This window comes from Lampris incognitus, chromosome 2, assembly GCF_029633865.1.
Source record: "Lampris incognitus isolate fLamInc1 chromosome 2, fLamInc1.hap2, whole genome shotgun sequence".
NCBI lineage: Eukaryota > Metazoa > Chordata > Actinopteri > Lampriformes > Lampridae > Lampris > Lampris incognitus.
In genome coordinates this window covers 81,612,583-81,635,862 of record NC_079212.1, presented here as the reverse complement: position 1 = coordinate 81,635,862, position 23,280 = coordinate 81,612,583, and the positions used below count along the sequence as shown (strand labels likewise).

Genomic DNA, 23,280 nt, shown 5'->3' with positions numbered 1-23,280 from the left:
ACTTTGAGAGCAACCTGATTGCAGAGCTTCTCAAGTTGGCGGGTGTAGCGAAGTCCCACACGACGGCTTACCATCCTATGGGTAATGGCGGGACAGAGCGGTTTAATCGCACGATGGGGAATATGCTCCGTTCCCTTCCGCTTCAGCAGAAGCAACAGTGGCCTCAGCAGATCCATTCTCTCACGCTCGCGTACAATGCCACTGTTCACGAGACCACGGGTTACGCGCCTTTCTTCCTGATGTATGGGCGTGTCCCAAGACTGCCGGTGGATGTTATGTTCAGGCAGGTTTTGCATGACCCTCACGTTGTTGATTATGACTCTTATGCTCAGTCTCTGCTTTCCTGTCTAAGGAGTGCAATGGAGATCGCTCAGAAGCACTCCACGGCTGAGCAGCAGCATCAGGCGCGACAGTACAACAGACATGCCAAGGGCACTGTCCTGTCTGTCGGGGATCGTGTTTTGGTTGCGAACCAGAGTGAGCGAGGGAAGAGAAAGTTGGCTGACAAATGGGAGAACGGAGTGTACAGGGTTGTCGGTGTCAACCCCAATATCCACGTCTACAAGATTCAGGATGCAGAGGGGCACACCAGGGTGGTGCACAGGAACCGTTTGTTGGAGGTCAACTTCTTGCCCCTTCCTGAGTTAGATCAGGGTGAGGAGTCCAGTACAACCAGTCAGTTGTCTGACTGTGCAGAGTCCGATGAGGAGGACAGTGCAGATGTCCTGACGGTCTCAGGGGATGCAGTGGGGCTAGCAGTCTCATCACTTGGAGACTCGCCTAGATCTGAGTGGGCAGAAGCGGAAGAGTTCATTCCGTCTAGTCTGGTAATCAGTCCTGTGGGGGCCACTGCTCAGTCTCCACCCAACACACACGCACCACCCAACACACATGCACCACACATAGAGGCATCACACTCACTCGATGTAGGTGTTATATCTCACACTGATTCGCACACAGGGGCACCACCCTCACTCGATACAGATGTTGCAGCTCGCACTGTCTCACGCACACAAGTAGAGAGCGATGGTCGGGTTAGGACACGCACAGGGAGGGTGGTGAGGTCAGTGAACAGGTTAATAGAATCTATGGCTCAGATGCCATTTCTACGGAGTGTGAGGGTTTGAACTTTGATGGAGGTTGGAGTCATTCAAACTAGTTTAATGTGAGTTATTAGGTGTCTATCAGACAGGGTTGTTTTGGGCCAAGTGCATGGTGTGGCGTATCAGGCGTCACATTGATCTAGGGGAATACTGAGACTTGATCAACCTCATTATTTTCTGAACCTCGTAACCGAGGTAGCTCCTAAGTTGACTGGAGGACTAGGTCCTTCTTTTCACTTGTGCCAGTAGTCAGTGATGGGCTTTTCCTTTCCTCTTTCTCTTTTTATCCTGCTGTCAGGATGTTGGTGAATTTCAGGAGGGGTGAATGTAACCAGGTTAAAATTAATGTTTTTATTTCATTTTGTTTGAGTATGAAATATCACCAAATCCTGTCTGTGTGCTGTTATTTGTGTTTACTACATTTTATTTTATGTCATTATTTACTTTTATGTATGTTTTCCAACGACCGTCATATACGTGTACTGTCGCTTTAAGAGAGAGGTCTTGTGGGTACACGGAAGAGGGAACGCGGGAGAGGCCATTTTTGTTTTGTGGGAGGAGTCTCAAGCAGCAATCGAGCCGAGCCACACGTTTTTCTTACCGTGGGACAGTTTTGCTGGTTGAGGAGAACGTAACCTTGAGTATCCCTGTAAGAAGATACTGCAAGCTGTGGGATAAAATACTTGTTTATCCTTTCTTACATCGGAGTCCCGTGGACGGTTTCTACTTCTAACGCACACGAGTGGAGTCCGGGCAGTGGTTGAACTTCGACCCCCACGTCCGTAAGAAACACCGCTCCCGCTGGAGGACTGGACGGTTGTCGAAGGGTTTGAAACCAAAATAAATGGCAAGGTGGGCCAAATAGAGTCCTGTGTGTCCCCCCCTCCTTCTTTGATCATGATGATGATGATGATGAGAAACCGAGGGCCCCCACAACACCTGGGGCCCCACCGAAAATAGAACACAACGCAGAGCTACTGATGAGAGTGACGGGCGTGCAGCAGGCTGACCAGCATAGAACAGCATAGGACTGCCCCCGTTACACGTACATGAAATGAAACTACAATATATCCAAATTAAACAAAAAATCACTGTCCAAAGGAACGAACGCCAGCCAGGATGAATGCCTGAACCACCGGGTCTACACGTGTTAGCAGTTAGCTTAGCCCCGCCCCGCTTCTGCGTCCTGTCAGACCGCCCTCAGCGTTTCTTCCTCCGGCGCAGCTCCAGGCAGGGGGACGTGGTCCCTGGGCCCACGGGACGACGCAGACCAAGCTCTCCCAGCCAATCCACCGCCAGCTCTCCCAACCAGACACTCTCGACACACCTCGCCGCACTTCTGACGACGACATCAAAAACACCACAGTCTACGCCAGGTGAGACCGCCGCCAGACTGCCCTCGGTGTTATCGGAAACGCCGGTCTGCATGGGCTAGCAGTTAGCTTAGCCTGCCCCGTTCTCCCAGCCGATCCAGCACCAGCTCTCCCAGCCATCAAACGAAGACAAAACTTAGACGCAGACGTGGACAATGACACTGCATGGACGGTGCTGGGTGAGGCCGCCGCAAATGTGAATTCGCGCCGCAGTCTTCCAACACCGGAAGCGAAAAGCGAAAAAGGTATGAATGCTGGAACGCTAGCCTCAACGAAGAGTATTTGACTTGGTGAAAAGTGTATTTGACTTGGTGAAAGTTTGTCATTGCTATATTCTCTTCATTTCTCATAAGATGTTACTTGTATCTTGTGGGTGATGAATCACTTATTGATCATAATATATGGACTGCAGTTGCCAAAATTGACTATGCAAATGATTGTGCTACAGAACAAATCAACATTGACCATGACATCTGTGTCATGGCTGCCTGTCCAGGGTAGACCTATTTCTAGATATCATATGCCCTGTCTAGTTTTATAGGTCTTTGGCCTGTCTGCTCATGTAACTATTTCCCTGTCTAGTTGTAGGTTTATGGCCTGCCTGCCATGGGTGTCTACCTATCTAGGTTAATGGCTCTATGGGCCTGCCGGCCTGGCCAGTCTAGGTGTGTTGTCATTGTTGCTAATTCTCTCTCTCTCTCCCTGAGGTGGCCAATCGGGGAGAGAGGAGCCTGATGAGGCACACCTGGGCTGGCTGGGCTGGCAGGAGTATAAAAGGACCTTCAGAAGATGCCTCCAGCCCTTCTCTCCAGACCACCATTTTTGTTCTCCTTTGTTGTTTGATTTCACACTCACATACATGCATGCACTACACTTCACACACGTCCAATCACACGCTGACACCACTGATATACTGATTGACAAACCTCGTCCTTCTTTCATTGTTTGTTGCACATTCTTTAGTTGATTTTTGTTGGTTCAATAAATATTTTTATTACATTTTGATCCTGCCTGGTCCTTCCCCCATCTTTTTGGTTTATGCCCATAGAGCCAGGGGCATGACATGGGGGCTCGCCGCTTTTGGACCTTGGTTTGGTTTCTTGGATCTCCCTAGTTTGTGGTCCCATTTTTGGGGGCTTTTTGTTGTGAGCGCCGAGTCGGCACTCTTTTGTGGGGGAGTGGCCAGAGAGTTTTGGTCTGGTTTTGTTTGGTGAGCTGGAGAGAACGGCTTTTTGGTTTTGTCAGTCTACCATTTTTGACTGAATTTGGACTCTTTTGGACTTTTCATCGGTTGTGATCTCCTATAGATTGGTGAGTACAAATTATTTATACTTTAAGGCAGTGGTTTAGAACCACGAGCAACGTGAACCCCCGTGGTAGGTTCAGAGTAGAAGCGCTTAACGCTTGCATTTTGCTCTTCCTTTACTCTGTCCTTTCTTGCATTAGATGCATTAGATGGGTGTGTCGGAAATCGGGGATCCATTCAGCATGCTAATAGGGTATTGGTGAATGGTTAAGCTGATTATGGACATATGGGCAAAGTTATTGGTTAGTGAGGGGGTTTGTGTTTAGTTAGATACGGGGCGCTCTTGTCTATTTTTTGTGCTCGCCCATCTTGTTTGGAGTATCATAACCGATGATTGGACTTGAGTTATTGGTTACTGATTGTATCTGTCTGAGTGGAGCTAGTTTCCGCTCTGTAGTTACTTAAATTCAGTTTTGGGGTAATTGGTCTGATTACTTATTGGTTGGTTACTTAGTATCCAAATAGTATCTGAGAGTAGGTTTTCTGCTCTGAGTTACTTTGATTCGATTTGAACTTTTTGATTCGTATTCGCGCCGTGCGCGTTTTGAGTGAACTGTTAGAATGGTCGATCCTGTAAAGGAGTTCACTAAAGCTCCATCCCAAGAGCTTTTAAATAAGTTTTGTAAGGACCAATTGCTTGAAGTAGCGGCACACTATGAAATAGAAATCCCTGATAAACGAGTAAAAGAAGCCTCAATCCGTTTGACTGTGATTGCAGGATTGATTGACCAGCATGTGTTTTTGGTACATACAGACCCACCGATGTCTGAAAAACCGGGTTTGACATTTGAACAACAGAAAGAGTTGTTGATCCTGAGTAAGGATAAGGAGCTCGAACTTGCTAGAATACAGTTGCAGCAGGAAAAATTAAAATTGGTCCGTGATGGCAAACTGCTTGGGGAAAGCACCCTTGAGTCGGACTCGTTGTGGGACCTTCCGTCTGGGCCTCGTGCCCGTGCGTTTGATCCTGTCCATAACTTAAGGATGCTTCCTCCGTTCAATGAGAATGAGCCTGAAACTTTCTTTGAACTGTTTGAACGTGTGGCTGATGGCCGCCAGTGGCCTGAACGCGACCGATGTGATGTGCTACAAAGTGTGTTTACTGGGAAAGCCCAGGAAGCTTACTCGTCCCTTACTCGTGAGGATTCTCGGCGGTATGACCGTGTCAAAGAGGCTGTTTTGCAGGCCTATGAGCTAATACCCGAGGCCTATCGCCATCGATTTCGGACTTTGCGTAAAACTGAAAAGCAGACGTGGGCTCAGCATGGTCGTGATTTAACGAGAGCCTTTAATCGTTGGTGCTCATCTGAAGATATCACCACCTTTGATGCATTGTGCGAATTGATGCGTTTGGAACAATTTAAAAATAACATGCCTGAATATCTTGCTAGATATATTGATGAAAGGGTTGCCGGCCTGGTTGGCTGTGCTGTCTATTTAGATGACGTCGTAGTGTACAGTGATATGTGGGAGGAGCATGTAGAGCATATCCGTGCGTTGTTTGGTCGCTTTGCTTGGGCCAAGTTGACGGTGAACCTTGCTAAGTGTGAGTTCGCCAAGGCAACCGTAACTTATTTAGGTAAGGAGGTAGGGCAGGGAGAGGTGCGCCCAGTGAGAGCAAAGGTGGTTGCTATTGACTGCTTTCCGGCGCCTGCGACAAAGAAGGAACTGATGCGATTCCTGGGTATGGTGGGCTATTACCGTGCTTTCTGTAAGAACTTCTCCACAGTGGTAGCCCCGCTAACCGACCTGTTGAAGGGAAAAGCAGTTTGTCTGGTCTCCTGCCTGTCAACGTGCATTTGAGGATGCTACTGCTCAGCTCTGCTCCTGTGTTAGCTGCACCTAAACTAACCTCACCCTTCATCCTGCAGGTAGATGCTAGCCATGTTGGGGCTGGTGCGGCTCTGCTTCAGGAGGATGGGAATGGGGTTGAGCGTCCAGTGAGCTTTTACTCTAAAAAGTTCAATCGTCATCAGCTGAATTATTCAGTCATTGAAAAAGAGGCACTTGCGTTAGTCTGGGCGCTCAAGCACTTTGAAGTGTATATATGTGCTGGTGTCCCATTGACTGTTTACTCTGACCATAAGCCATTAACTTTCTTCAGGTCAATGCTGTGTCCCAACCAGCGCATTATGCGTTGGTGTCTATTTCTTCAGGGGTTTCATTTGGATGTGCGTCACATAAAAGGGCGGGACAACGTCCTAGCAGATGCCCTCTCTCGGGCACCTATCTAGCTCCAGACGGAACTACTGTGCTCCAGACTGACTAACTTTTTGTTTTGTGTTGTGCCGTAAGGTTGTGCCGGGCGGTTCACTGTGGTCCCTATGCTTTCCTTCCCTCTAACTCTCCTCTGTTCTCTTAAATTGCTCCTAGGGCCCATGGTTGCTGGGGATAGTTAGGGTGGTGGTGTGGTGGGTTAGTCGGGGGTCCGGTGGGTTGCCTGGGTCAGCCGTACTCGGTATGTATGATTTTTTGATATGGGGGGGGTCTTACCCCAAGTCTAGTCCAGATCAAAGTCGGGTGTGTATTGACACAACTGTAGATACTTTAAGTTGTCATGGATCATTATATTTGCCTCTAGGGTGGTTAGCTAATTTCTTCTGTAAGTGGGTTCTTAATGGGGGGGGGGGGGTGTCATGGCTGCTTGTCCAGGGTAGACCTATTTCTAGATATCATATGCCCTGTCTAGTTTTATAGGTCTTTGGCCTGTCTGCTCATGTAACTATTTCCCTGTCTAGTTGTAGGTTTATGGCCTGCCTGCCATGGGTGTCTACCTATCTAGGTTAATGGCTCTATGGGCCTGCCGGCCTGGCCAGTCTAGGTGTGTTGTCATTGTTGCTAATTCTCTCTCTCTCTCCCTGAGTTGGCCAATTGGGGAGAGAAGAGCCTGATGAGGCACACCTGGGCTGGCTGGGCTGGCAGGAGTATAAAAGGACCTTCAGAAGATGCCTCCAGCCCTTCTCTCCAGACCACCATTTTTGTTCTCCTTTGTTGTTTGATTTCACACTCACATACATGCATGCACTACACTTCACACACGTCCAATCACACGCTGACACCACTGATATACTGATTGACACACCTCATCCTTCTTTCATTGTTTGTTGCACATTCTTTAATTGATTTTTGTTAGTTCAATAAATATTTTTATTACATTTTGATCCTGCCTGGTCCTTCCCCCATCTTTTTGGTTTATGCCCATAGAGCCAGGGGCATGACATCTGTAATATTCTCTAGAATATAATAGCCCGTTTGGTTATAAGGTTGATGTGATACAACCACTCCTATTGGCTGTTAAGTTAGCTGCAAGCTGATTGGTCCATCTGACGCATGAGGACGCAGGGGAACCACATAATCGTCAGTCTATGTTTAGCACTCAGACGAGTCACTACTGCGGAGCTAGCTGCTGTATGATTGTAACCGTCACCGTTGAAATAAAGACACTGAACTATAAAGTCGTCGTCGGATCCCTCCATATAGACAGAAAGTCAGACAACATCTGTCCCCCTTGGTGTAATCAATCACAATTACGTAGAGTCATCAACTGTAAGCCACCTGCCATTTGACCACATTCCCAACGACAAAGACCAATGTTTAGGTCAGGATTCAACCAGTTCAGCATGACCTAACATGAAATGGATTCATGTTTCATAAATTGCTTCATTCATATACTATAGCATATTTCTCATGGGCATTTCTGTACATCATTGTATTATAGCGGGAGAAAGACAAGGAGACTTGGTGGTGGAATGAAGTACAGTAAAGAATACAGAGGAAGAGGTTGGCAAAGAAGAAGTGGGATAGTAAGAGAAATGAAGAAAGTAGACAGGAGTACAAGGAGATGCAGCGTAAAGCAAAGAGAGAGGTGGCAAAAGCAAAGGAAAAGGCCTACGGTGAGTTGTATGAGAGGGTGGACACAAAGGAAAGAGAAAAGGACATTCACCAACTGGCTAGACATAAGGACTGAGCTGGGTAGGATGTGTAGCAGGTAAGGGTGATGAAGAATACAGAAGGAAATATGCTGAGAAGTGAGGTGAGTGTGTTGAGAAGGTGAGTGTGTTGAGAAGGTGGAAGGGGTACTTTGAGGGGCTGATAAATGAAGAAAATGAGAGAGAAAGTTTTGGATGATGTGGGGATAGTGAATCAGGAAGTGCAGTGGATTAGCAAGGAGGAAGTGAGGGTAGGTATGAAGAAGATGAGTGGAAAGGCGGTTGGTCCAGATGACATACCTGTATAAGTGTTTAGGAGAGATGGGAATCGAGTTTTTAACTAAATTGTTTAACACAATCTCTGATAGCGAGAGGATGCCTGAGAAGTAGAGAAGAAGCATACTGGTACCAATTTTCAAGAATAATGGTGATGTGCAGAGCTGTAGTAACTACAGAGGTATAAAGTTGATCATCCACAGCATGAAGATATGGGAAACAAGCTATCTTAAGAGGAGAGGTAGTGATTAGCGAGCAGCACTTTGGTTTCATGCCTTGAAAGAGCACTACAGATGCGATGTTTGCTTTGAGAAAGTTGATGGAGAAGTATAGAGGTCAGAAGGAGTTACATTGTGTCTTTGTGGCTTTAGAGCAGGGGTCTAAAACCAAATTACCTTGGGGCCACTTGACAAGTGGTCTTATTGAGGAGGGCCGGTGCAATAGGGATGAAGAAAAAACTGTTCAACTATATACAGTGCCTTGCAAAAGTATTCAACCCCCTTGACAGTCATCACTAATTTCTGGAATTTTGAAAGATACTCACACATCTGTCCGTGAACAATATTATTTTTGTGAAACCATAAACTCTAACAGCATGTTCCCAAAACCAAAATAAGTTATGTTTCGCTGACTTTTGGTAAATAAATTAAAAACTAAAATACAGTGCTTGCATAAGTATTCAACCCCACATATCAATACTTTGTAGAGTACCCTTTTGCTGCATAACAGCCATGATACACTTGGGGTAAGTATGTACAAGCTTTGGGACGGCTGTGGATCTCATGGACAATATGCTGTCGCTGCTAGGCTCAGATGAAGGTGGGTTCCTTTTCCCGCACGTTTTCCTGCACCAGCTCCCGTCTCCTGTGCGCGCGGCTTTGGCTACCTCCCCGTGTCTGGCCGCTGGTGACTGCCGAGGTTTGGCTGAGGAGGCCGATCGGGTCCTGCTGGCTACCAGACGGTTCTCTGTGCAGAGTGTGGCATCGGAGCCTCTGCAGCCGACGTCAGAGGACGCGGACCCGGCGGTGGTGGCTGAAGTGACTGCCCGGAGACGGCGCGGGAGAGGCCTCTGTTTCTTCCACCAGCGGTTCGGCGGCAAAGCGAGGCGCTGCGTCCCTCCGTGCACGTTTGAGGCGGCGGGAAACTCCAGGGCCAGCGCTCAGTAGCAGCTGTGGGCGCTGGCGGACGTAGTGAGCTGCTCTTCATTAAGGACACGATGTCAGGAAGACGGTTTCTGGTGGACTCAGGCTCGCAAAAGAGCCTACTCCCTCCTGCTAAGACAGACAGGTCGGCCGAAGGCGGCGGCCCACAGTTAAGTGCAGCTAATGGTTCGTCCATTGCAACGTTTGGCACAAGGTTGGTGACCGTTTGCTTCCACGGGCGCCATTTTGAGTGGGACTTTGTAGTGGCCGCCATTACTGTTCCTATTATCGGCGCGGATTTTCTGTGTGCTAATGGTCTGCTGGTTGATGTTGCAAACCGCCGTTTAATTGATGCTGTGTCTTTCGCCACTGTTCCGTGCGAGACAGGGGGAGCCGGGCCGTTAACACACACGCTAACTTTTTAGCATTAGGGTGTGGTGGACACGTATTGGGGACAGAATTCAACCCAGGAACTAAGGGTTAAGTCATGGTTGCCCTGGCAGGTTAACGCAGGGTTAAGTTATGGTTGTCCAGCCAGTTTTCTGGTTATTCTTGCCACCTCCGCTCAGTCGAGCTGTGGGTTTTGTTTGTCTCGCTGATTTACCGTGGATTAAAGAAAGTTGCCTACACGGCTAAAGTGTGAACCTACGGTCTTCTCCGTTACTTCGGCTCTACACTGGTGACCCCGACGTCGGTTTTCGGATAAGTTTTCTGAAACCACACACATTATGGCTACGAACGCCGTTGCAATTAAACTGCCGGAGTTTTGGGAGTCTTCCGCGGCTACATGGTTCGCGCAGGCTGAGGCACAGTTCGCGCTCAGAGACATAACAGCAGACGAGACCAGGTACTACTACGTATTGGCAGCGCTGGGGTGCGCTACGGCTTCCAGGATTAGCGGTTTCATAACCAACCCACCGGCCGATGGTAAATACGCCGCACTTAAACATCTCCTCCTTGAAACTTTTGAACTGTCTGCAACGGAGAGAGCACGTCGCCTCTTCGCAATTCAGGGCTTGGGAGATGGCAAACCATCGGAGCTAATGAGCAGGATGTTAAACCTACTGGGTCAAGAAAAGCCATGTTTCCTGTTTATGGAGCTGTTTCTGCGCAACATGGCGCCCCACGTCCAGACTGCGCTCGCTAACTCCACCATCACTGATCCCCGTGAGCTGGCAAAGGAGGCTGACCGATTCTTCGTCGCTACACAACGTTCCTCCCATGCCGGGGTGCTGGCTCCTACCTTCACTAGCCCCCCGCCGACATCGCGGGCGTGGCCCGACGGTGGCGCCACAGCATCAGACCGCTACAAGCCCTCTGGACTCTGTATGTACCACGCTCGATTTGGTGCGAAAGCTAAACGGTGCCGTTCCCCCTGCAACTACAGGCCGACGGGAAACGAGAGGGCCAACACTCAGTAGTGGCCATGAGTGTTGGCGATACGAGCAGGCTACTCTTCATCCTCGACACCATCTCCGGTCGGCGATTTCTTTGTGACACGGGCGCACAGAGAAGCGTGCTCCCTGCTACTGACGTCGACATCATGGGCGGGGAGCGGGGCCCCCAGTTGGCGACGGCTGACGGCAGCCCTATCCACACCTACGGCGTGCGGTCTGTAGAACTGTGTTTTGGTGGACAACGTTTCACGTGGGAGTTCGTCATGGCCAATGTAACGCTTCCCCTCCTCGGAGCTGATTTTTTGTGCGCTTACGGTTTACTAGTGGACATTCAGAACAGCCGTCTGGTCGATGCCTTAACCTTCTCCTCCTTCGCATGTACGCGGAGGGAAGCGGCCTATGCAGGTCTAGCCAACTCTCTCTCAGAGGCAGACAAGTTCACCCGCCTCCTCGCTGAGTTCCCTGACCTCACCCAGCCTACCTTCTCTGCACCCACCGCTAAGCATGGGGTGGAGCATCACATTGCTACGAAGGGGCCCCCGGTCTACGCCAGAGCCAGGCGTCTCGACCCCGCCAAACTCGCCATTGCCAAGTCTGAGTTCGAGCACCTGGAACGCATGGGGATCATCCGCCGCTCTGACAGCCCGTGTGCGTCCCCACTCCACATCGTCGCTAAGCCTGATGGAGGTTGGCGCCCATGCGGGGACTACCGCCGACAAAATGACGCCACCACGCCTGACCGCTATCCTGTCCCGCATATCCAGGACTTTTCTGCAAACCTGTCTGGCAAATGCGTCTTCTCAAAAGTCGACCTGGTCCGTGGTTATCATCAAGTTCCCGTGCACCCCTCAGACATCCCCAAGACAGCGGTGACAACCCCATTCGGCCTATTTGAATTCCTACGAATGCCATTTGGACTCAAAAACGCGGCCCAGTCCTTTCAGCGGCTGATGGATTCAGTGCTCCGTGGCCTTCCTTTCATCTTCGTCTATTTGGACGACATACTCATCGCCAGCGCCTCCGAGGAAGAACACCTGTCCCATCTTCATGCCCTCTTCACACGCCTCAGCCAGCATGGGCTGATCGTCAACCCGGCGAAGTGCCGGTTCGGGCTGACAGCCATGGATTTCCTCGGGCACCGCATCACTGGGGACGGGGCAGTCCCCCTGCCCTCAAAGGTGGAAGCGGTGGCGGCCTTTCCGCGCCCCCAAACAGCTCGTGCGCTCAGGGAGTTCATCGGGATGGTGACATTCTACCACCGCTTCATTCCTCGAGCCGCCTTTATCATCCGGCCACTGTACGAGGCGCTGAAAGGCATGTCCCCCAACCAGGCGGTCGACTGGACAGCAGAGCGGGACCGTGCGTTCACCGAGACTAAAGCTGCGCTCTCCCAGGCTACCCTGCTAGCGCATCCTTCACCTACAGCGCCTATTTCCATAACCACGGATGCATCGGACTATGCTGTTGGTGCGGTTCACGAACAGTGGGTGGGGGGGGCTTGGCAGCCTTTGGCCTTTTTCAGTCGCCAGCTTACACCCCGAGAGCGCAAGTATAGTACTTTTGACAGGGAACTCCTCGGTCTCTGGCTCGCCGTCCGGCATTTCCGTTTCCTGCTAGAGGGCCGCGAGTTTACTGCGTACGTGGACCACAAGCCCCTCACGTTTGCCATGTCCAAGACGGCCGAGCCATGGTCCGCTCGCCAGCAGCGACAACTCTCCTACATTTCGGAATTCACTACCGACATCCAGCACGTCGCTGGTAAGTCTAACCAGGTAGCTGACTGCCTGTCTAGGGCAGTGATTGGAGCGGTCCACCTAGGCCTTGACTATGCACAGATGGCTGCTGACCAGGCCACGGACCCGAGCATCCTCCGTCTCCGGGCCTTCGACACGGGGCTCCGCCTGCAGGACGTTCCTTTCAGCGACACAGGTGTCACCCTCCTGTGTGACGTCTCCACAGGACAGCCCAGGCCCATCGTCCCACACAGCTGGAGACGCCCCGTATTTGAAGCTGTGCACGGCCTCTCTCATCCAGGCGGTAAGCCATCCGTGCGCCTGACCTCTGCTAAGTTTGTGTGGGAGGGACTTAAGAGAGACGTGAAAGCGTGGGCCGACTCGTGTGTTGCCTGTCAGCGGGCTAAGATACACCGCCACATTAAGGCGCCCCTGGAACGCTTCGCAGTGCCGGAGAGACGATTTGACCATGTCCACGTCGACCTGGTTGGTCCCCTACCCCCCTCCCATGGGTTCACCTACCTCTTCACTGTGGTGGACAGGACTACGCGCTGGCCTGAAGCTGTTCCCCTGGCATCCACGACGTCTGCTGATGTGGCCCGGGCTTTTATTGGGTCGTGGGTCTCACGTTTCGGTACGCCTTCCGACCTTTCATCTGACCGTGGGCCACAGTTTACCTCAGAGCTATGGAATGCTGTGGGTGAGGCTCTGGGCGTCAAGCTTCATCGCACTACCGCCTACCACCCTCAGGCGAACGGCCTATGTGAGCGCTTCCACCGGTCCATGAAGGCTGCGCTTCGGGCTACTCTCAAGGACTGCAACTGGGTTGACAAGCTCCCATGGGTCATGCTGGGCCTGCGGACCGCCCCGAAGGAAGACCTACAAGCCTCCTCTGCGGAGCTGGTGTACGGCACGCCGCTGCGAGTCCCAGGCGATTTCATGCCCAATGCAACGCGTCCCTGGTCAGCTGTGGACCAACGAGCCTCCTTGCTGGACGGGGTCAGAGCTTTCACACCCGTCCCTACTGCCCAACACGGCGCTCCGGTGTCCCAGGTGCCCCCAGGTCTGCAGTCAGCGGACTACGTGTTCATCCGTCACGACGCACACCGCCCCCCTCTGCAACCCCCTTATGACGGCCCCTTCCGCGTCCTGGAATGGGGAACTAAGCACCTGGTGGTGGATTTTGGGGGCACGGCCGAGCATGTTTCAGTGGACCGAGTTAAACCCGCACACCTGGACTTGACGCAGCCGTTGGAGTTAGCCCAACCTCCTCGTCGCGGTCGTCCCCCGGCTCCGCCTCCTCCCCCCGTGGAGGCCCGAGCTGCCTCGTCTGCTCCTCAGGCCGACCTCCACAGGCCCGCGTCAATGCCTCCCAGAGACACTCCGGCCCCTGTTATCCGGAGCCGCCGCGGACGGCCTGTCGTCCACCCGCGCCTGCCTGACTTCGATTACTAGGGCGAATTCTGGGGGGGCTCATGTGGTGGACACGTATTGGGGACAGAATTCAACCCAGGAACTAAGGGTTAAGTCATGGTTGCCCTGGCAGGTTAACGCAGGGTTAAGTTATGGTTGTCCAGCCAGTTTTCTGGTTATTCTTGCCACCTCCGCTCAGTCGAGCTGTGGGTTTTGTTTGTCTCGCTGATTTACCGTGGATTAAAGAAAGTTCCCTACACGGCTACAGTGTGAACCTACGGTCTTCTCCGTTACTTCGGCTCTACAAGGGGATGTTTTTCAGCGTTTGCTGGCGGATTTTCCATCGGTGACTAAACCTGCCTTTTCCACCGCGGTTACTAAACACGGGGTGCAACATTTCATTCCCACTCTGGGACCGCCAGTTTTTGCGCGCGCGCGGCGCCTCGACGCGGTAAAATTGGCTATAGCTAAGGAGGAGTTCGCCATCATGGAGCGTCTGGGTATAGTGAGGCGTTCCAACAGCCCGTGGGCTTCGCCGCTTCACATGGTGCCCAAGGCGGATGGGTCGTGGCGGCCTTGCGGCGATTTTCGCCGCCTGAACATACGCCTGGCAGGTACCTGTTATGTATGCACACATCGACAGTGCTGCATTTGATTTGGTGCTGTTCTATTGTGCTGGGATCGATTGGTGATGCCTGCGGGCTCTGGGTTGTTTGATCGGGTCTGCCTTTGATGCTGTGTCAGTCTAAATAAAGAATGCCACGGAGAGGTTGTGTCGAGCGACAGCGCTGTGTCCTGACGTGATTTCTAAACTTAATATTGGCGACGAGGATGGCTGATATCTCCCTCCCACCACCTGCCCCCTTCCTGGCATTACCTGGCGAGCCTCCGGTACCATGGACTCGCTGGCTACATAGTTTTGAAAATTACATCATCGCCTCAGGGCTCGACGACGTGAGCCAGGCTAGGAAGACGGCTCTGTTGATACACTGCTTGGGAGCAGAGGGTCATCGTGTGCTCGGGTCTCTGGGGAACGTCACAAGCTTTGCCGAAGCAGTGGGACTTATGAGCACCCATTTCGCTGCTCCACAGAGTGCCCTCCTTCGGCGATTTATATTCCGTCAGCGACACCAACTGCCTGGTGAGTCTGTGCAGCAGTACGTAGCTAATTTGCGAGGGCTAGCTAGCTCATGCAAGTTTGGCGCGCTTCAGGACGAGATGGTTCGCGACCAGCTAATCGAACACACCAACAACGCAAAGGTGCGTGAGACTCTCCTGCTGGAAAAAGACGGTCTGCTGCTGTCCACAGCAATTACCATCGCACTACAGGTTGAGGTAGCAGCTGAGTGTGCTGCTATGCTAAATACACAGCAAGTGGCCACCTCCAGTCAAGCTGCCAACGACTCCTCCCTCTACTCACGGCTGCCCCTCGGGACGCAACCCAGCCAGAGCGAGGCGGGCGCCGACTCCACTGGGGACGTCTTGCAACTGCAACGACGGCGTTCTCGGCCCCGCCCTCAACAGTCCTGTGGTAACTGTGGATCTCGGTCTCATGTTTCAAGGGCTCAGAACTGCCCTGCCCGTGGCCAGACATGCCGTAGCTGCGGTAAGCACAATCACTTTGCCAACGTCTGTCGATCTTCCCCGGCTGGGTCAGAGGGCCACACCCCCCAGTCTTCAACCGCCGTCATTCACAAGGTGAGCTCTGCGCCAGTGTCATTCAAATCATGCACAGTCAACATTAATGATGTGTGCATTCCCCTGCTGTTGGACACCGGTGCAAGTGTGTCTCTCCTGAATGTTGATACCTACAGTCAATTTTTCGGTTCACTGCCACTGTCCGCACCCTCAGCTGTCCTCTGTGGGTATGGTGACTCCAAAATCGATCTGGTTGGCTCTCTCCAACTGACTGTCCGCTATGGAACCAAGCTGGTGCCTAATGCAGTTTTTCATGTGGCACGCCGTGGGGCCAACCTGATGGGCCTGGACCTGTTCTCCGCTCTGGGGTTCTCCCTCTTAGACACAAGGGGGGCAGCAATCCTGACTGTCGCCACACCTTGGCAGCAGAAGTGGCCATCGCTGTTTATGGGGCTGGGCTGCCTCTCCGCCTTCACCCATCAACCTCTCCTCAACCCTGCTGTGAAATCTGTCATCCAACCACTGCGCCGCATCCCGTTGGCTCTCCGTGATGGGGTCTCCGCCGAGCTGCAACAACTGCTGGAAGCTGGCATCATTGAACCGGTGGACGCGTCACCTTGGGTCTCAAACCTCGTGGTGGCTAAGAAGAAGTCGGGGGGCCTGCGTGTCTGCGTCGATCTACGTGCAGTAAATAAGGCAGTGGTCCCTGATAAGTATCCACTGCCCACCTCAGAAGAGCTCACTGCTCAGTTCTATGGCTCTGAGGTGTTCTCCAAGCTCGACCTCAGACAGGGGTACTTACAGGTGCCCCTCCACCCCAGCAGCCGAAACCTCACAGCCTTTGTGACACATGCAGGAGTGTTTCGCTACACCAGGATGCCTTTCGGTCTCAGCTCCGCCCCTAGCTGCTTCCAGAAAATCATGGTCTCCGTGCTGGCTGGCATACTGGGCGTGGCCATTTATCTGGACGATATAGTGGTACACGGGCCCACCAGTGAAATCCACGACAAGCGCCTTAACATGGTCTTCGCAGCCCTGTCCAAGCACAAGCCAACTCTCAATGCTGAGAAATGTGTCCTCTCTGTGCCAGCCATTGACTTCGTGGGGTTCCGGCTGTCAGCGAGCGGTGTAACTCCACTACAATCCAACGTGGACGCCATTCAGGCCATCCCTGAGCCCAGCTCGGCCGCCCAGGTCGCCTCCTTCCTGGGTATGACAAGTTACTACCTGAGGTTTCTTCCCCAGTACTCTGCGACCACAGCCCCCCTGCGCCAGCTGCTGCGTAAGGACGAGCCATGGGTGTGGTCAAAGGCATGCAGTGACGCTGTGCGTGATCTCAAGACTCAACTGACTTCACCACCAGTGTTGGCTCACTTCAACATCTCCAGCTCCACCTTTGTGACCTGTGACGCATCAGCCACAGCGATAGGGGCCGTGCTGTCTCAAACCCAGAACGGTGTGGAGAAGCCCATTGCCTTCGCCTCCCGTGCCCTCAACCTGACCGAGCAGCGGTACTCCGTGGGTGAGCGTGAGGCGTTAGCCTGTATCTGGGCTTGTGAAAGGTGGCACCTCTACCTCTATGGCCGCTCCTTCACCCTCAGGACAGATCACCAGGCCCTGACAGCGCTGCTGTCCACATCTGGGACAGGCCACAAACCCCTGAGGCTGCACCGCTGGTCTGACAGCCTCCGCCAGTACAACTTCAGCCTGCAGTTCACCCCAGGCAGAGACAATGTTGTCGCCGACCTGCTCTCTCGCTCTGTCTCCACCCCAGCTCCACAGACGGACACTGACTGTGTGGAAAAGGACATTGTCCAAATGCTACACACACCCCTCCAGGCCACTGTCTCTCTGCAGGAGCTGAGGGCAGCCTCCGAACAGGACCCTGTCCTCCCCCAGCTCCACACCTACATCCAGAACGGCTGGCCTCACAAGGTCCCAGAGGAGCTGGCTGCGTTCGCCCGAGTCAGACAGGAGCTCTCCTGCTGGAACGACACCTGCGTGGCACGTGGGTTTTGCACAGTGGTCCCAGCTGCTCTCCATGCACGTGTTTTGAATACGGCGCATGAAGGCCACCTGGGCATTGTGAAACTGAAACAGCGCTGCCGAGACCTGGTGTGGTGGCCGGGGATAGACAGAGATATTGAGGCTCTGGTGAAGGACTGTTCTGCCTGCCTTGTGAGTGGCAAGACCGGCCACCAGGCTCCCCCACCCCTGCAACCTCTCGCCTGGCCCTCTCAGCCCTGGGAACACCTGCAGTTGGACATTTGTGGTGAGATCCATGGAGTTCCCCACCACCAACGCTTCATGGTGGTCGCCTACGATCTACACTCAAAATGGCCTGAACTCACCACTTCCGGCACTGTGACCTCACAGATCATCATCGACTTCCTGGACTCTCTTTTCTCTCGCTGGGGCCTCCCAAAGGCCATCACCACTGACAACGGCCCTCAGCTGGTCTCTGCTGAGTTCACTGCTTATCTCGAAAGCAAGGGCATCCGTCATATACGCACTGCGTACTACCACCCCCAGGCCAATGGCGGCGTTGAACGTTTTCACCAGTCACTGAAGAACGGCCTCAGAGCACACATGGCCCAAGGGTGCTCTTTCACGCAGGCCATCCGTCACACTCTGCTACACTATCGGGCCACACAGCACTCGACCACAGGCGTCTCCCCAGCCTCTCTCATGCTAGGCCGGGAACTGTGCATGCCCCTTGACAGGCTCCGCCCCTCCACACCTCAGGCACCTCCCTCTGGGGTCAGAGCCTCAGTCACTCGTCAGCAGACGCGGATGAAGCAACGGTTTGACCAGTCAAAACGAACCAGGGTGCCAGACATCAATGTGTCAGACTGGGTCAGGGTCCGCAGGCCCCACAGGGACAATAAAATGGCTTCATACTGGTCCTCTCCTCTCCAAGTCACCCGTCAGCTGGGCCCAGCCACTTACCTCCTCAGCGATGGCACTCGGTGGCACTCCAGTCGTCTACGGAAGGTGTCAGCTCCGCCACACACAGCTGGTGACACAACCATAGCCATTCCCTCAGCATGGCGAGACGCCCCGGGGCTTCATGCAGCTCCTACACGGGCCCCAGACATTCCTGGGCCTCAGCTCCCCCTGCCATCTCCCTCCCCACCTCGGCCTGCCCAGCCTCAGGCCGCCCCGCGACCTGTTCGCACACGTTTACGCCCTGGCCACCTAGAGGACTTTGTGTCAACCTTTCATGTTTGAAATCCTGCCGGGGGGGGGGGGAATGTTATGTATGCACACATCGACAGTGCTGCATTTGATTTGGTGCTGTTCTATTGTGCTGGGATCGATTGGTGATGCCTGCGGGCTCTGGGTTGTTTGATCGGGTCTGCCTTTGATGCTGTGTCAGTCTAAATAAAGAATGCCACGGAGAGGTTGTGTCGAGCGACAGCGCTGTGTCCTGACGTGATTTCTAAACTTAATAGTACCACTATTTTCTCTAAGGTGGACCTGGTGCGCGGCTATCATCAGGTTCCCGTGCGCGCAGAGGACGTGCCCAAGACCGCAGTGATCACCCCGTTTGGGCTTTTTGAGTTCATGCGCATGCCTTTTGGCTTGAAGGGGGCAGCGCAAACCTTTCAGAGGCTGATGGACTCGGTGTTGCGTGACCTTGCTTTCGTGTCGTTTATCTCGACGACATATTAGTGGCCAGTCCGTCAGCTGAAGAGCACCTGGCGCACCTGAAACAGGTTTTCCGTCGTCTGGACGAACACGGCCTGATAGTCAACCCGGCCAAGTGTCAGTTTGGACTGCCGGTGATTGACTTCTTGGGTCACCGCATTTCGCCGCAAGGCGCGGTCCCGTTGCCTTCTAAGGTGCAAGTGGTGGCGGAATTTCCCCGCCCAGTCTCTGTTAAGGCATTGCAGGAATTCTTGGGCATGGTGAATTTCTATAACCGTTTCCTCCCTCGCGCTGCTCACCTCCTTCAGCCACTTTACGAAGCCCTGCGGCTTAAGAAGGCTAACGACCCTGTCGACTGGACTCCCGAACAGGTCCAGGCCTTTGACGGAGCTAAGTGCGCCCTGGCTAACGCTGCCCTCCTCGCCCATCCCACACCCACGGCGTCCATAGCTTTAACAACCGATGCGTCTGACATAGCCGTGGGGGCTGTTGTTGAACAGCGTGTGACGAATGCGTGGCAGCCACTCGCATTTTTTAGCCGCAAACTGCGGGATAGCGAGCGCAAGTACAGCGTTTTTGACCAGGAGTTGCTGGCACTGCACCTTGCAACCCGGCATTTCCGCTTCCTGCTGGAGGGTCGCCATTCACGGCTTATGTGGATCATAAGCCGCTGACTTTTGCCATGTCCAAGGTGACTGAACCGTGGTCTGCTCGTCAACAGCGCCACCTAGCGGCGATCTCCGAGTTCACAACGGACATTCAGCATGTGGCCGGGAAGTCCAACCCGGTTGCTGATTGTCTGTCGCGTGTGCTTGTGTGTCCTGTGCACCTCGGTGTGGATTTCTCCGCTATGGCTGCCGACCAGCCCAGCGACCCGGACGTCCTTGCCCTTAGGTCAACGCGTACCGGTCTCAAGCTAGAGGACGCTGTGATGCAGGAAGGCAGTCCTGCCCTCCTCTGCGATGTCTTCACCGGCCGTCCCCGCCCCGTTGTTCCAGTGGCCTGGCGCCGTCGAGTTTTCGATTCGATTCACTCCCTCTCGCACCCTGGAGTTCGGGCGTCGGTGAAGTTGGTCGGTTCCAAGTTCGTCTGGCCTGGCCTCCGCAAGGACGTCAAGGGGTGGGCAGCTGTGTGTGTAGCGTGCCAGCGCGCTAAGGTCCACCAGCACACTAAATCGCCCCTCGAACCGTTTCCGATCCCGGCCAGACGTTTCGACCACGTGCATGTGGACCTGGTGGGCCCTCTACCTTCTTCACAGGGTTTTACGCACCTGCTCACAAGGGTAGATCGGACCACCAGGTGGCCAGAGGCTGTCCCTCTATCCTCCACAACATCCTCGGATGTTGCACGCGCTTTTCTTTCCTCCTGGGTCGCCCGTTTCGGCACTCCGTCAGATATCACCTCAGACAGGGGCCCCCAGTTCGTGTCAGAGCTCTGGTCGGCACTTGCGCGATCCTTGGGTGTGCAGGTACACCGCACTACCGCGTATCACCCTCAGGCTAACGGGTTGTGTGAACGTTTTCACCGGTCGCTCAAGGCAGCGCTGCGCGCTGCGCTCTCGGATGGTAACTGGGTGGATCGTTTACCTTGGGTTATGCTCGGGTTGCGTTCGGCTCCTAAGGAGGACCTCGACGCGTCACCCGCTGAGCTGGTGCTCGGTCAGCCGCTCCGCGTCCCTGGGGAATTTTTGCCTGGGAGTTCCGCTCCTCGACCCCGTCCAGCCGTTTATCCTTTTTTGTCCGACAGCACTCGGGTTCCAGGCCCCGTTCACCACTGTTTTCCGCGGTCGTTCGTGCCTGCGGAGCTCATGTTGGCTCGTTTTGTTTTTGTACGGCATGATGCTCACCGCTCGCCCCTCCAACCCCCATACGATGGCCCATTTCGGGTTCTTGAGACGGGTCCTAAGGGTTTTGTGCTAGATATGGGTGGGCGTAGGGAGCGTGTCACGCTTGATAGGCTTAAACCGGCGCACAGGGTGGCAGGCGAAGTTGTGTTTCCGGCCCAGGTTCCCCGTCGGGGTCGTCCTCCTTCCAGGACCCCGGCAGTGTCCTCACGGGTTCAGCGTTCTGCTTCTCAGCCGGCTTTGGACTGTGTTTCACCTACTGTTTCGGCTGAGGGACGGCGCAGCCGTTATGGCAGGCTGCTTAAGCCTTCAGTGAGACACTAATTTTCTTTCCAGGAGTCCCTTCTGGGTGTTCGGGGGGGGGGGGGCTGTGTGGCGGACACTAGGGGCTAGGCCTCTCACCCAGCAGGACTGTGAGCTGGGGGCGTGGTTTACGTTCCCGGGCTCGCCGGTGCAGGGTTGTTCCTGCTGCAGTTGGTTTTTGGAGTTGAGGAATAGACATCAAACTCGCCTTGGTCTCCTGTGTTTTTCCTCATTCCTGCCACAATTTTTTTTTTACTTTGGCTTCGATGGTTCTGTGCTTTATGAATTCTTTGTAGAGATTATTTTTTATGACAACTGTTACGTTATTATTACAATGAAAGCTTGGGCCTGTTCCAACTTATGCAACAACAGTTTTGTGTTAAGATCATTATGGATGCTGAGGTAAAGGCACACCGCTGAAATGTTAACAGCCTGTCTGAGTAGCTCAGAAGTCATGTCACATAACATAATTCTTTCCCAGGCTTCAACTGGAAACCAGCAGAGGCTATCATTAGATAGGTATTTGACGTGCTGTTTCTTTGGCCTGAATGTATGAGCAACTAATGATCTTGTCTGACCTCGGCTCCCTTGAGTTGACTGACAGATTAACACAACATGAAATAAATGCACCATTGTGAAATACAATTTCCATTATAAAACGAAAAAAGGGAAAGGGAAAAACAGGTACTTGTAAATGTCCTATTTGGAAAAGTGGCATTAAGAAATGAAAGCATCATTTTGAAGGAAAAAACACGTTGAAATAATACCTATTGCTATAAAATGAAAATTAAATTTAATATAACGATGTGAAAATAAATTTAAAGAAAATATCATTTATAATGAGTTGGGTGTTATTTAATTAACAATTTAAATTTCATTATTTCACAGTTTACTGACTCATGTATGTATAGCTAAATTTATTCATGTGATTTATATCAGAGCCTAATTAATTATTCAATTTTTACTAAAATGGGATTTCATACTATTCAAATAGAATTTTGGTACATTTACAACCATCTGCAATAATTATGTTTAATCTCTCAGTCACTATAATCTTGAGAAAGGAATATTCTTTGATGGAAAAAAATAAAACTTTCACCTTGTTTGAAGCTCAATTCATCCAAAATAGGCAGTGGTGGTCGGTCTGAAAAGCTATCTCCATGGTTTACCAAAACATCTTTCACGGTCTTGAATCCATTTAACATCACTATCCATTGCTGTGACAATCTCAAACTGTAGACTTGACCAAACTTCTCAGCCAGCTGCAATCATAAGAATACATTAAAGAAGAGTCAGTTGGCTTGATTTACAAGAACATACTATATATCTTAATCTTAAAATATAGTTACAAAGCACAAGGCAGAATGAACTGTACCACTGTAAATTCATACTGATTCACTCTATCGTTTTTAGCAACTAATGTGCTCTCTGTTGTCATGCAAACATAACAGGGGTATGAACATCTACAACACCCACTGAGAACAATGTAAGCAACAATAGAAGAAATGCAGTTACGGATCCATCACATCTCAAAATGTTACTCACGTTTCAGCCCTAAACCTACCAGCAACATATGCTCATTCTTTCTGTAGTCAACAGAAAATATGTTCCCCACAAAAGGGAGAACCATGGGTCCAGGTGGAAAACTGTTGGGCCGACGCTTCCTGATATAGTCCACGATGACTAAAAAAACTATAGTGAAGAGCAGCACACTCCGGATATCCACCATATGCCACATAGGTGAAAGAAACATAGAGACGAACCAGTACATCCTCCTTACAAGCCAAGGCTCTCCCCTCTGGAATCATCCATCCATTGATAGTGTTATAAAAGTGTCATTCCCAGGGGCGGGGTGGCTGCTTTTTGTTTCAGTCTTTCATACAAGATGATAAAGGGCCTGTAGTATGCCTCGAGGCTTATGCCCCCACCCACCCAGCAATTACACAAACACACACGCAGACAAACAGTCAAGCTTTCTCTCTACATGGTTCGATGACAATTTTGACATTATTTTTCATTCTAGTTTGTTACAGACGTGTATGAATGAAAATGGATCACCTAGCCAACAAGATATTCAATGCCATTAATTCCATCAACACTTTTTTTCTTGCGTAAATGACCACAAACAGAGAAACAAAGAAATAGATCACAGTCAGTAGGACAATCCAACAAC

At 52.1% G+C, this 23,280-nt stretch overlaps 1 protein-coding gene across 1 annotated transcript in view; it reads right to left on the bottom strand.

Annotated features, from left to right (window-relative positions):
• Positions 1 to 22,860, bottom strand: part of LOC130130544 (cytochrome P450 2J2-like) — a 123,603-nt gene extending 100,743 nt beyond the window's left edge. The window contains exons 1-2 of the mRNA XM_056300250.1: positions 22,672 to 22,860; positions 22,207 to 22,369 (exon numbers count right to left, since the gene is read on the bottom strand). Coding sequence (XP_056156225.1) covers positions 22,207 to 22,369; positions 22,672 to 22,860 — 352 coding nt within the window. The remainder of the gene's footprint in view (positions 1 to 22,206; positions 22,370 to 22,671) is intronic.
• Positions 22,861 to 23,280: the final 420 nt, after the last annotated feature.